The sequence below is a fragment of the Pan troglodytes genome, chromosome 3, assembly GCF_028858775.2.
Source record: "Pan troglodytes isolate AG18354 chromosome 3, NHGRI_mPanTro3-v2.0_pri, whole genome shotgun sequence".
NCBI classification, from domain to species: domain Eukaryota; kingdom Metazoa; phylum Chordata; class Mammalia; order Primates; family Hominidae; genus Pan; species Pan troglodytes.
This window is the reverse complement of record NC_072401.2, coordinates 90,152,441-90,167,954: the sequence shown is the minus strand read 5'-3', so window position 1 is coordinate 90,167,954 and position 15,514 is coordinate 90,152,441. Positions and strand designations below refer to the sequence as shown.

Sequence of the window (15,514 nt, the reverse complement as noted above, 5' to 3'; positions counted from 1 at the left end):
AAGAAAAAGTATATATGAAAATTTATAGAATAAAGTCTAAACTTATTTTAAGAGGTAACCTAACACAAGATTGAAGATAAATCAGCCACACATTCAGAATAAGAAGTTATAGAAAGGAAGAAAAAGCAACCTCTTTGAAACCTAAAATAACTCATTAATAATAAAAGAAAACAGAAAACGAGCAGAACTGATACTTGAATTCGGGAGCTGGTTCTTTGAGACTAAAAATGAAAATTACAAGATAGAAAATTCTTGATAAGCTTGAGAAAAATGAGAGATGATACTAATAATCATAACTGAAGTTTAAGGGTTATAATAATTTTTTAAAAGATTAGAGAATACATCATGCAATTTGAAACTAATAAACATGAAAACCTAGATGAAATAAAAATTTTCTGCATTATATAAATTTGGAGAAAATCTATTTGAATCAAAAAAAGCACTTTTAGTAACCTAATTCTAATGAAATAACTAGAGGTATAGCCAACAATTTATGTAAATAGCAGCATTATTTGAGAATAAAGATTGTTCAGAGTATCGAGGACATACCCTGAAGCCAGACTACATAGATAGAATGGAGCTGTATAAACTTAGATACTTAAATTCTCTGCTCTTCAATTTTCTGTAAAATGGAAAAGGGATACAGTATATAAGTGAATTATCCATTACATTTTATAATTTTGTTAATATAGACCTTAGTGTAAAAACTAAACTTTCAATTTCTTTTTATGCTAAAACATACTAAATATATAAAATTGAAAACATCAATAATTGTCAAAAGAAGCTGTATAAAAGATGAGTATTCTGACATTTCGATGGGTTATATTTGATTTGTTAGAATAAATTTAATATAGTATTAAGATATAGCTGTGAAGAGTAATTTTTTCTTCAAATCAGGCTATCTAAAAGAATAGGAAACATGAATTAGAGAAGGTATGAGGATAAATATTTTCCTCTTTTTGAGTTATATCCATGTAGTATGTTTTCAATATATATTGTAGTATATTATGCACAGTATGCAATTTTAAACCAAGATTTGAGGCTACCCAAAATGTCTGTAATGATGCAAAAGGATGATGCAACTTTTATCAGAGTTTAAATACCAACAAATGTTCCATTAAAGTTCTGCATATGATAATCATAGCTAGAGGTTAAAACAAAAGGAATAAATATTGAGGATTGAATTGTTTTAATGTATGACACTATGAAGAATGCACTAAAATTATGAACAAAATTTAATTTAGAAAGCCATTATACCATAACAAATATGTGCATTGTTATATATGTATAATGTTGATGCTGCATATCAACTTATCATATTTTAAGATGATACTAAAAATACTATATTTTGTTAAATTGACAAATTAAGAATTTTAGGCTATTTTGATGATTGTTACATGAGCTTTATCCTTAGGTTTATTTAAGCGAACATCTCATAATTGTCTTTTTAATCCTTGCTCAATTAAAAAAAGAGTAAATTTAAATATTATATCCTAGAGAAACTGATAATTTTGTTAGACCTCATGTTTCCTAATAAAACGGTAATATTTTACAGGCAGGATTTTATATGCCATAGAGGAGAACATACTGAAATAAGACAACGCACAGAAAAGAGAACACATGCTTTTCAAGATGTCTCCATTTTGTAGATTTGAAACCTCTTTTTAAATGTATGCTTTTTTATTTCAAATCAAGAGATTTAATTAAAGAATCACTTGTCAACAGGCATCTGTGCATCTTATCACATGCAAATTTTACAGACTAATATTGCTGAGCATAATTGGCTTAAGGAAATATAGTTTGGGTTTTGCTAGTAAAAATAAAGACTAAAGATATTTCAATATGTCATAGAATATATTTCAAAGTAGGCTTAGAATCTATTTTAAATGACCATGCCAATAGAATATTCAGTTGCATCATCACTAACAGTAGGCTTAGGTTTGAATTTGGCCATAGAACTGGGATCTGCATATGAGTGAGCATCTTTCTTTCCATTTTAAATACTTGCTTTGTCAACATTAGGAAATGAACGCTTCCATATCCAACTGTTTATAATGCATAAGTAAGACATTTTCTTAGCAAATCAGTCAAAGACGCTGAAAAAAAATTCATTATTCTTAGCTCTCCGAAGAGGGTAAAAAGCAAGCTACATACAGATGAAGAAGGAAATTTCTTTATCTTTCACTTTGGCTTATTTGCTTATTGTTTAAATGCTTATTGCCTTTTTGTCAGTGTCTTAGTTATGGAAGAAATCTCTATTGCTTTTGTTAAATATTCTTTAAAATTTTGTTAAGGGTGAATTGTTAAGTACATCCCACAGGAACTATGGCGGTGGATGCCTGACTAAATACCAAAGTTATTTTGGAATCTAATAAACCATAAATGTATCTGATACTATGTCATAAAACTAAATATGCAGTCATAACCTTTTGTAATCATGTAAACTTTAGGCAGTAAGCCTGAACCTGAGATAGAACAATTTTTTGAGGTTTCTTTTAGAGGTGAAAGAAACTACAGAGATCACTAGCCAGACCTTTCATTTTCTATGTGAAGAAACCAACCCAATGCAGCCAAGCTAACCAACAACCTGCCAGTGATTTTGTCTAATCAACTGCAGAGCCAAGACCAGAACTTTCTTTTCTGATTACCAGTGGAAAATATCTTCTCCTAATGCTTTATATAGGAATTCTATTAAAAGAACCTGAAATTATAGACTAGTTAAATATACCAGAAATTCCAAAGGACTATTAAAAACATCACACTTTATTCTAAAACTGTCCTAAAATAAATATGCTAGCAAAAATATGAATATGATTTAATTACTTGGTTTTATTATTGATTTATTCGTTTACTTTTGTACTCTGAGAAATGTGCTCTACAACTGATTTAGATGGTTCAGGTCATTTTTCTCTAAGCTGTTGGAGAAATTTCGATGTGTTGACTTTTATTCACTAAGGTTAACATGAGTTTTCCATATCCTACCTTCATTACTTAGATTACAGTATTTAAAAATCATTATTGGGATATTTAAGTAATTGAAGTTTTGAAGAATTTTAGTTGCGAAGATAAGAGCCTCTGCCACTCAGTGTCTTCCACAAACCAACAGTATTAGAATCACTGAGGAATGTATTAGAAATGCAGTCTCAGCTTCCCCTTCCCAAGACCTAGACCTGCTGAATCACAGTCTGTATTAACAAGTGCCAAGGTGATTCCTATGCACATTAAGAATGAAGAAGCACTTATTTAAAGAGTTAGAAATCTCAGAACCTCATCTTGTTTGTTGTTTCCTTGTCTTTTTCTTTCTTGCCTTTCTTTCTTCACCCTCCCTTCATGGAAAATGAACATCAAAACATCAGGATCTGCTTTAATAGTCAAAAAGAAGACAGTTCAAAAGGATGTGGAAAGGAGGAGAGGAAATACATGTCTTCATTCTGAGATGGCATAGAGGACTAACAGGCTAATGACATGTCTTTGGAATGTTTTTTAGCATCTAGCAGATCCACATTCTTTACTCTCTTCTGGGTTTTCCCTGAGTCATTACTCATATGGGTCCCTGCTCTCAAAACCAAGGTTGTGTAACTGTACTGAGAAGTGGAGTATAGGAGTTAATTATATATTGTTGAATTTACAGAGGGTAAGCCACAAAGTAGCAAAAGCAAGGACTGCTTGTTCCAGTTAAAGACAGAAAGCAGAAAGGGGTTTATTGTTGGTTATGTAGCCTGGGAACCACTATGAATAACAGGCATTGTGAGGCAGAGGAGAAATTGTTGTAATTAAAAGCAAAGTAAAATACCTAAGGCCAGGCCTCCATATCCAAAGATGACTGTAGTGAGTAATGGATTGAAAGACAAGCTAGTGGAGTGATTAAGAGCTTAGACTCTGAGCTAAAACCTTTCTTCGTTCAAATCCTAGCTCATTTATTTCTTGGTTCTATGGCTGTGGGTAAGTTAACCTTTCTAACCTCTTCATCTGAAAACAGGGAAAAGAGTAGTACCTCTTCATAGGGTTATTGTAAATAATAAGTGAAAAAAAAAATCTATGTAAAAGTACTTAGCACAGTGTCTGGAACATAGTAAGTACTCAGTAAGTCTTAGGGTGTTTGTATTTATTTACTTATCTTCTTAATTATTTAATACGTATTTGAATCAGCTTCCCTTTTACCTAATCACATGATTTTACGTGGTTTTTCTGGGTTTGTCTGTGGCCATAACAAAGAGCTACAGCTTTAACTAAAGAAAATTATCTTGGGCGAAAGAGTAAACATTTTTTGATCACCTCTGGGATAATGAGTACTATGGAAGACATGATGGTGGTGGTAGTGGGAGGGAGTGTGATGAAAGAAAATGAGAAATATTGTACAGTCCCTTGAGGCCTTGAGATTCTACATTGAAAGAGATGAGATATACACTTACATGGGAGAAAAACCTGACAGATGATTCCCAAGCAACATATTCGTATGTTGAAAATTATATCGTATAAATTAGAATGTTTGGAGTAATTGAAAGACAACTATCAATATTGGTCCTTAACAACTTTGATTTTCTTTGAATGTCTTCTACAAAGAAAGAAAAGAACTATTAGGACTATTAGGTAGAACTATAGTTTGACACGACTAAAGATTGTCTCAAATCTGCTCAATATTTAACCTCTTCTTTTAAAGGATAGGCACTTTTAAATCTTGATTCACAAGCCAACTAAACACTAGAGGGCAGATTGTGAGAATGTAATGTGTTAATACAATTAAATTAGCTGCCAGCCTCAACACTCATTGTGGTTATGTGAACATAAGTGCAGGCATGAGGGGGAAAGTTCTGAAGCGTGCTAACCTGATAGTGTTTTGTAATTTTATCATTCTACTTTGTGTTGACCACTTCTCAATACTTTTAAAATAATTCAGGCTTTAAAAAAATGGGAAAATCATGAAAATTTGTAAGTGCTCAACAAAAACATTGTAAATTAGATGTTAAGCTGACACATTACAGAGCTTGAGATGCTTTCCATCCTGAGAAACTTAGGAAGAAAATGTGGCTTCGAAAAGATGGTTTAGAAATAGTCATATAGAAAACAATATCGGTTCCTTGTTCTCTATCCCTGTCGTCCCCACTGCCCTCTGCCTGTTGAGAGCAGAGTTTTAGAAAGATGTTCTGTTTCCTGGCCTAAGAGGAGAAGGAAGGGAATGGATTTGGGCTGGGGAAAGATAGAAATAGGTGAAGTAGGTGGCAGGAAGGCACATGGCCACAATTAACATTTTAGGAAAATGAAAAGACCTTGAACTAGGGCTGCTGTGGCAATAGGTTGACAGCTAAGAGATGGTTTTCCAAATTTAGTTATAGAATTGTCTGCCTTGGACAACTTTTAAAAGGAGAAAAAACCACTGTTATAAGCAAGCAGGGCCATCTCCATTTCTAGAAACAAGTGAAAACGAGCATCTTTCATTGGATGGTTAAACATTGTTTTGGGGATCACTTGGGACTGAGCTAATTTCTTTCAGCCTGCGATCCGCTTCACATGTTTGGTTCATCATCTCTGATCTTTCATCTAACCTGACTTTCTCTTTGCTTCTTTTCTGCAGTGCTCATGTACCCCAAGTCAGCAATGTGTCTGCAACCGGAGAGTAAGTTATTTGGGTTGGGTTTTTGGGCTTTGGGTTTTTTTTTTTTAATGCCCTGTCCCACTTATTAAACAGAAAAAAAAGCAACTCTAATGGTGTACAGTATTGGAAAATTCAGATAATAAGCAGCCAGTGACTTTTAAACTATATGGAGGAGAGGACTACATAGGTATTCTTATTTGAGCTTCTATATGTGTATTCCTACAGACAACTCCAACATTGGAAAATATGAGCTTTTTGTTTACTTCATTAAAAATAATGCCAGGATCAATTAATGTTAGCAAGTAGTCTAATGTACTTTGGGAGGCATCTTGCAATGGGTAATGTAATTAAAGGTTAAACCATTAATCATGTCTTTACTCCCTACTTAGTTCATTTGACTGAACCTACATTGACTGAGTGCCTGCAACACGTCAGGCGCATGTTAGATGTGTAATGTCAAGGACGCCTTGGGCCCTGTCTTCAGGGATGTTACACTCTAATAGGGATGCAGAAAAGAAAGCAAATTAGTGATGGCAACAAGTCCCTGGTCCACAGGGCAGTGGCGGTACTCTCTTATTATGTCATCACATGCCTTTTCCTCCAAAGTCTTCCACTGACACTTAGACTAAACTAAACTCCAGTTATCAGTCCTTGCTAATGCCTCTGACCATATTGCTCATTACACTTCAGCCACATGACCTACTGTTCCCACGGAGGGCCAACCTTATTGCTGCCTCAGAGCCTTTGTGTTGGCTGTTCCTCAGCCTGGCCAGCACTTTCTTCTCATTCACTCCTCGTTTAGTGTCATCTTATCCAGGATTCTATTCCTAACTACCCATATTCACTTGCCACCACTTTACTCAATGTTTTAGAGAACTTATTACTATTGGAAATTACATTATTTCTTTATTATCTATCTTGCCCTACGGGAATGTAAGCTCTGTAAATACAGGGAACTTGTCTGTCATGTTCATTGCTATCTCCCTACTGCCTAGAGAAGTTCCTGGCATATATTAGGCACTAAATAAATAGTCACTGAATGACAGAACAGCTCCTTGCTCACATATGTTTCCATTACACCTACCTATTCTCCTTACTTGCTGGGACATGAGTGGGCCTCTTTGGAGCATCTTCTCTTGGCAAGGATCAGGTGTAGGAGGTGGGGTAGATGTGGTGTGATAGGGAGAAGAGAGAAGAATTAGAAGAAGCACTAGTTGAAATGAATTTGGATCTAACAGGATGGATTTCCATTTTCTTAATTCCTTGTTGGGAGAGAAAACAATCAGAGGGCAGGACTGACCTCCTTTAGCTTTGTCAGTTTCAAAGATATTCAAGAACTGCACCAAGGCTGACATGTTCTTGCCTTTTTCATTTCCTAATAATCTTTCCTTATGGGTCTTGTATAGCTTGGAAAAGGTGCAGGGTTGTTCTGTTTAGATATTTCAGTTTCATCTGGATGTTTGGTATGTTGTAGGAAGCCACCTCTGATGTAATGCATTTTATGGCATCCTCATGAATATGTTATTTATATATTATGTACATCTCTTATGTGCATATTAATTTACTCACAATCCTCTGTACTGTGATTAAATAATCTTGAATCATTTGAGACATGGAGTTCTATCTATAAAAGTTCTAATGCCCAAGTTAATTTGACTATACTTCCTCATTATCTTAAAATATTTTTAATAAAATTTGAATAAGATAACTATGAGTCGATTATAAAACTGCATTTGAAAAATCTGAAATTAGTTAAGTTCTCAAAACACAGTTTATTTAAGTAAATGCTACTTCTCAGCCTGAGCATTTAGAACATATATATATAGTTCTTTTTCAAGCGAAGAAAAACATGGTTTGAGGAGTCTGAGTTAAGAGCTTTCCATACCAGCTTATTTGGAAATAATGTGGTGCTAAAAGGTATACACACCTTGAAAGATTCTACAGCTTTAAAAATGATTCCATTTCTAGCTTACCATGCACTTTTCAGCGCTTTGTGCTTATGTGTTTTCCTCATATTGGACAAAGTAAATCTATCCTTCCAATTTCAGTAATATGTTCTGGGGTGTTTGCATGAATACAGCTTTAATTATAAACATCACAATTTAATTGAATAGAGGTTAGGAAAGATTATGCCATGCTGTTGTGAGTTCTAATTGTTCTGGTGAGTTTTTTCCCAAAATATCATTATTTTCATATAATTTTGTCTTAGATTCTAAATAGATAATAGGCATCATAAAATTATTTGTGCCAGTTTGCTTTGCAAATCCCTCTCTCTTCCTCTGTAGAATTGGTATGAAATTGCCTTTGTAAGAATAGGTCTACTATTATTCTATGAGGGCAAAAAAAATCTTTCCTCATTCTTCCTTATATTGATTGACCCCTGTTTCCTGAATGCCTCATAATTGTTGCTAGACTTGCCATGAGCATTTCAGCAATACTGGCTTCACAAAGATGAGAAAGTTGTTAAATTGGCAGAATTGTTTTCGTTTAGTTTTGGTTTTAACACATAATGCAGATATTTTTTAGATTAATGCCTCATCATCTCTCTTTGCTTATGAAGTTCTAAAGACTTTCCACTGGAAATACAGATGTTCCCAAAACTGTAGGCACAGATTTTTTAAGGTGATCACTGATGAACTTGACTGCTTGAATGACTGCATTCTTTTTTGCCAGACTCTTAGAAAGAACCATCCGATCGGCTGTAGAACAACATCTTTTTGATGTTAATAACTCTGGAGGTCAAAGTTCAGAGGACTCAGAATCTGGAACACTATCAGCATCTTCTGCCACATCTGCCAGACAGCGCCGCCGCCAGTCCAAGGAGCAGGATGAAGTTCGACATGGGAGAGACAAGTGAGTTGGCAATGATTCTTCCTCTTACTTGAGTTTTCTCTTTTTAAAAGAAATATACACCCAAATTAGTCACTGTGTTATAGTCATACCTCCTGGTCCTCTCCCATTTCAGTATTTAGGTTAAAACTTTAAGATTTATCAGTTTGTCCATTCTAAACTTAGCTACATTTGGAAATTCATAGGTAATTGCATAAATATTTCCGTTTCATCCAGACATTTGGTATGTTGTTAGAAGCCACCTCTGATTGAATACACCCTATGGCTTCCTCATAAATATCTTATTTAGAGGGATTCTGAACCATGGGCAGAGAAAGTTACCATATGCTTGTCCAGAGGTATCTTTTTTCTTGCTAGACAACATTAAGTTGACTATTTAGACTTGTTTATGGAGCAGCTGATTTCTCCATTATATTTATGTGATTAAATAGTCAGATATCCCTATAATACTCTGACATTTGATTATGTTTTAGTATAAGAAAGGTTGGGCTTAAATCTACTCAAAAAATGAAAAGCTTAAGTTGTTTATTATAATAATCACTAATTTTAAGGCATTCCCGTAGTATGAATTTTAAGAATAGTGTTACAAAGAGCTTTATTCTCCATGAAAAAAGATTTAATAAAATACAGATGAACAATTACCATTTATATTATTTAATAATCATGATTTAAATTGTCAAGGAAAATGAATTTATATAGAGAATAGACTATACAGATATTCATATATTTTCCCTGAAAGTTCCAAGGTTATTTTTATTGACTATGGCCTTTAGCCTCTTTATGGTTGTTGTTTTGAACTCCTTATTAAATGTCAGAAACTAACCTGAACCAGACCCTAGCTCCCCTCATTCTTTTTCTTTCTTTTCTTAATTTTTAATCTTTATGAATATATAATAGTCCCACACCCCTCATTCGCATTCTTTTTCACTTTGACTCATAATCTACATTAAACCCTTTATGGAAAAAGAAAAAAAACTTTTTTTCGCTTAAAGAAAAACATAAAAGATAAACAGTATAAATAAGTTTCATGCTATACCTCACCGAGATGTTTAAGAGCTATATTAGCAAATGTAATTTTAGAAATAAAGCAGTATCAATAATATAACCCACTGATTTACAAGTAGCATGTGCAGTACTTTTAAAATAAATTTTCATGGAGCTGGTGGATAGAATAGTTGTAATATTCCATTTAGAAAATAGAAAAAGTATGATACAGGAGATATTTACATTTCTTCACCTGTGGCATGACATGAGATATTTACATTTAAAATTAGCTACTGACATGTTTATAGAAAGTGTTTAGAAGTATAATTAGTTTGTGTACTACCTCTAATGTGTTATAGAGAAAGCACAAATTATTCATTTAACACTGTTCTTATCCTCTGCCTCATTTTTTGCTGAGGAGTATGTAGCAACATTTTGCATTTTAAAAATATCCTCAGTGTGTCACGATATCCTGCTTTCCACCCTCTTTGTTTGGACAGAGGGCTAGCAGGTGGAGGTGGGAAGTGGTGGGGAGCATGAGAGAGAACAGAGAGTGATGGTGCTGTTGGTGGATGCTTGGCAGCAGGTCTAGGGGAGGACAGTGGAGGTAAAAACAGATAGGGGCCAGACAGGGCAGGGAAATGTGAAACACAGCCTCACCTCTCCTGAAGAATTTAAATAGAGAGCTTCCCAAGCCCAGGGACATTTCTTGCATAAGTTATCTTGATTGTTTTTTACTAGCAGTATTAGGAGAACAAAAGGAGATGGGGAATGGTAGCTGAGTGATGGTATGAAGACTATACCCATGAAACCCTAGCCTTTCCCTTAATTGTTCTTCTCTTGCTATTCCCTTCACCACTCCTCCTGGTCAAATCACTGTTGGGCATTGAGTGAGAGAATCTTGGGGTACAAACAGTACCTAACCTGGCACACTATGACACAATCGTGTCTTGATAGTCCTTCAACTCCCAGCCCACACTGAACGGCTTCTCTTAGCTCTCCAGGTCTTTGGAAGAGTGAGACCCTTATCTCTCAAAACCCCCAGATCCACTAATTTTGTCTGGCCCAGCTTTGACCGTAGGTCAGTAGTCATTTCCTGCAACCCCTCTCCCCTTATCTTCATGCTGGGTTCTGTCATCCTTTCACTCACCTTCTTTGATCCAGTGCTCTCATTCCGCTTGTTTCTTCCCAGCTCCACTCTTTCCTTTTGCTCATCTGCTTGCTTGAAATACTTTTCCAGCAGGCTGATTCTTTCAGCATCTCCTCTTTGGTCTTAGATTTCTCTTTTAACCTTCCTTTCAATGAGCCGCCATAAAGGTCTTCTCCAGTATCTCCAGGAGAGTCATGAACATGTCATAAATTATAAGAAGATCAAGAATCATTAATATAGCCTACAGTCAAGAGTTCGTCATAGTATATGCTTCTATACAATTGATTCATTTAAGATTTTTCACAAGTCTTTACTCAAAAAATAAGGAAAAATTAAGCTAGGCTGTAATATTCTATTCAAAACTATAAGCTTTATGAAGTGGTTAAAAAGTGTTTAGAAACATAGAAATCTATTTATATTATTATCTATTATTTTGCCTCTAGTAACTTAGAGATGCAACAAATTAAAAAATATTCTTGAAGAAGCCAATGATGACTATGTTTCAAGATGAGTAGAAGGGTCAGTAAAGTCATACTAAAGTCATCATGGCCCATTTTTGAAATAGCAGTACCGAAGATAGACAAAGACAACAAATAACTTCATTCATAGGTACAAATGATTTGTTATTTGTCTAAATTCATAAGGAAATATAATCAGACCTATATTACTATTTGCTACAATTTTGTAGCAAATTAATCTTCATTATGTAATAATAAAATCTTCATTATGTAAAAATATTCAGCTAAATTCATTTAGTAAAAAAATCTACTATCTGCCAAGTTTACAGAAATGTGAAATTTTGGTAATGGGTATATGGAAGTCTGTTATGATAGTGTCTCTACTTCTGTATATGTTTGAAAAAAATCATAATAAATATTTTTTAAAAGCAAAGCATCATTTAAGTGAAAATGATTTTCAATCTTCTAAAAACACAGTGAACTGGAAAATTGATCCAAATGTTTCTTTGTTATATAAAGACTATATTAAAATCCTACTGCAAAGTAAAAGAAAAGCAGGCTATATTTGGGGAATAATAAATAGTTCAGCATTGCCAGGACATTAAGTAAGTATGTAGGGGTGAGGAGAAAATCCTGAAAAAATATGGAAATAAATCTAGATAATGAAAGTGAGAGGTCCAGAGATCTAAGTTCAGTCAAATCCAAGTTATGTCAAATGTGATTGAAATCTGACAGAATATTGCAGGAAGGAATTGAGTACACCTGCTCCATCTAAGATTAGATTTAAAGAAATACAACCATGTGTTTTATACAGAGCTGTATCTAAATAAAGTGCCCCTGAAGTCTTCAACAGTGATAATTGAGCACCCAGTACTATAAGGTGATTCAATGATGAAAAACAGATATCGCACCCAGGCTCATGGATCTTAGTGTAATCGAAATTAGAGTTCAACAAAGTGAAGTAGAAGAGACACGTGGATGCACGTAAAAGCAAAGACTTCCCTCGGAGGAGACAGGATTTGTCCATGAGCACAACAGCATCGTCAGATTTTCATATATTTATTTTGACAGGATTTTTTCTAGTCATTCATTCACTATTCAAAAAGATCATAAAATAAACTTTACTTTCTTATTTTTAAAAATAGTTTTTAGCTGTCGTCTTTAGTCTGCTTGGGCTGCCATAACAAAATACCACCGACTGGGTGGCTTAAACAACAAAAATTTATCTTCTGACAGTTCTAGAAGCTGTAAGTTCAAGGTCAAGGTGCTAGACGTGTCCGTTTCTGTTGAGGCCTCTCACATTGGCATGCAGATGGCTACCTTTTCACTGTGTCTGCACATGTCCCTTCCCCTGTGTGCACACTCCTGATGTCTCTCCCTCTTCTTACAAGGACATTAGTCCTATTGGATTAGGGTCCCACCCTTGTTACTCTTTTAACCTTATTTACCTCCTTAAAGGCCCTGTCTCCAAATATGGTCACACTGGGGATTAGGACTTCAAAATGTGAATTTTGAGGGTACATAAATCAGTCCATACTAGCTTTAAAGCATAAAAGGTCCTCCATTTAAAGGTTATAATTGGGGCTGGGCGCAGTGGCTCATGCCTGTAATCCCAGCACTTTGGGAGGCCAAGGCGGGCAGGAGTTTGAGAACAGCCTGGCCAATATGATGAAACCCCATCTCTACTAAAAATACAAAAATTAGCCAGTGTGGTGGCGCATGCCTGTAGTCTCAGCTACTCAGGAGGCTAAGGCAGGAGAATCGCTTGAACCTGGGAGGTCGAGTTTGCAGTGAGCCTAGATCGCACCACTGCACTCCAGCCTGGGCGACAGAGCAAGACTCTGTCTCAAAAAATAAATAAATAAAAATAAAAGTGAAAAAAAAAGTTATAAGTGGACATATACCCCAAAAGCTAGGTTAATGGATACGAAAACATAGTTTGCAAAAGACCTAGTATTTGTTAGGACAACAGGGTGATTAGAATAAAAAATAAATTAATTATACATTAAAAATATCTAAAAGAGTGTAATTGGATTGTTTGTAATACAAAGAATAAGTGCCTGATGGAATGGATACCTCATTTACCTTAATGTAATTATTATGCATTGCATGCCTGTATCAAAATATCTCATGTACCCTGTAATTTACGTATATACACCTACCGTGTACACACAAAATTAAAAATAAATAAAAAACAAACAGAAAAAAAGGCTAGGAAAACTATGAAGAGTGATAAGATAGAATTTAAATAGTAAAATAAATAATTTTTGAGTTTTAGAATTACACCAAATTGATGCAGCCACCCACAGAAGGCACTGCTCTCAGTGCGTGGAGGGGAGAGATTGAGGAGCATGTGCATGAGTATAAGTGCTTGCATTTAGTTCCTATCAGCTTCTCCTCCTGTCTTCAATTACTTTGTACTTAGAATATCTCTTATAAATGTGCATAAATCTTTTATATAATTTTACTAAATATATATTTTCACATTAAAGTTGTAGAAAAAAGACTAAAATATAGAGTGTTAAAAATTACCAAAGATAGTATAACTTTGAAAATATTATGATAGTATTTAATTCATAATTTTGCCTCTGTTATACCCTGTCTAAAGATATGAATTTAGATTTCAGAATAAATATTTAATGTTATCTTTCATTTTGGGATATGGTTGAGCCAATAGTAAAATATGATATGTATTTTTACTCTTTAGAATTCATTTATTTCAAGATACAGTTTTAGGTGTTTAGGGAGGTACATTAATTCACTCATACCACGAAGGAGGAGAATAAAGTCCCATTTATTTGTTCCTTACCAAGCCATGGTGCTGTGCTGATGGTTTTATTTGTTCCATGATATTGTTTCTTTTTTTTTAACTCAGTTTGCTAATTTACTCTTGTGAAAACCTATTATAGGAATGCTTAAGATATTAATACTTAAAACCGTTTCATGAACATCAAATGAATTAAATTCTATGACATTCATACCTACTTCTACAACTATGTCATGAAAGAGGTCTGTACTTGGAAGTAACAAATCCAGATTTCAGTTAAAATGCTTTGTATTCCATAGTTTTTATTAACTTATATAATTTCTACTAAGATTATCTATTAATAATTCAGTGAGATTGAAATACACATTTCTTTTTTTTAATTTTTTTTAATTTTATTATTATTATACTTTAAGTTTTAGGGTACATGTGCACAATGTGCAGGTTAGTTACATATGTATACATGTGCCATGTTGGTGTGCTGCACCCATTAACTCGTCATTTAGCATTAGGTATATCTCCTAATGCTATCCCTCCCCGCTCCCACCACCCCACAACAGTCTCCGGAGTGTGATGTTCCCCTTCCTGTGTCCATGTGTTCTCATTGTTCAATACACATTTCTACACTACTAAAATGGAAGATACAATTCCTTTTTAGATTTTTCTCCATACACTGTATGAATTTATAAATTTTAAATATATATATATTTAAACATCTACTGTGAATAATAGGAAATTTCTGTATAAACTTGCACTGTTCTCCCTGTTTGAATACAGATTACTTTTGGTAAAATACAAAAGCTGTCCATTGGTAGAAACAGCCCTTGCCAATTTGCCTCTAGGAATTATTTCTCTTTCAATGTGATTTATTTGGCACCAAGCAGTCCCAGGAGTGGCACTCTGCTCAGATTTTGATCAGAGATGCAAACTGGAATTTCTGGGCACTCTTTGGATTTCCTAGGTATGATATGATGTAGTTAGAGTATCATTAAATGACCATTTGATCTTTTAAAATAAAATTAAGCTTTTTTCTCAATTCAAGGGGACTTATCAACAAAGAAAATACTCCTTCTGGGTTCAGCCACCTTGATGATTGTATTTTGAACACTCAGGAAGTCGAAAAGGTACACAAAAATACTTTTGGTTGTGCTGGAGAAAGGAGCAAGCCTAAACGTCAGAAATCCAGTACTAAACTTTCTGAGCTTCATGACAATCAAGACGGTCTTGTGGTAAGTGAATATGTCTATAAAGTTTTACTTGTTAGGAAATATTACATCTCTTTTCTTTGCTTTGTAAAAAAATTAAAAGTAATTTCAGTCTTTCAGTTTTGAGTGCTGGAAGAGACCTTAGAGCTACTAAGTGTATATATATTTGTATTTCTTTTTAATAAATACAAAAATTAAGGCCGAGAAATATTATATTCTACAAAGGAACAAGAGACACCACACACTCTGATTTTCATTGTTTTTTTCTCTTTTTTTTCAAGCATTTTTAAATTTTGTTTTTGAAATAAAATTGCCGATAAAGCATTTTTTCTTCTTTTTCCCCATTCTATTTGTTCTTGTCTAAGTGAATATGTTTTATAAATTAATGAATGAACTTAAAGCAAGGTGAAATACACAGTGAAAGAGGATCAGCTATCTTCATGTTCAGAAATCTCTTCATGTTCAGAAATTTCGTTTCAAATCTGTACTCTTTTAAAGTATTTTCTTCCA

General features: G+C 34.1%; 1 protein-coding gene across 21 annotated transcripts in view; it reads left to right on the top strand.

Annotated features, from left to right (window-relative positions):
* Positions 1-15,514, top strand: part of FAM13A (family with sequence similarity 13 member A) — a 379,627-nt gene that overhangs the window by 309,824 nt on the left and 54,289 nt on the right. For 20 of the 21 annotated variants that reach the window (XM_063809674.1, XM_063809673.1, XM_063809676.1 and 17 more), the window contains 3 exons: positions 5,573-5,614; positions 8,267-8,446; positions 14,842-15,028. In XM_063809674.1, coding sequence (XP_063665744.1) covers positions 5,573-5,614; positions 8,267-8,446; positions 14,842-15,028 — 409 coding nt within the window. The remainder of the gene's footprint in view (positions 1-5,572; positions 5,615-8,266; positions 8,447-14,841; positions 15,029-15,514) is intronic. The other variant, XM_003950373.6, reaches the window with a different exon arrangement.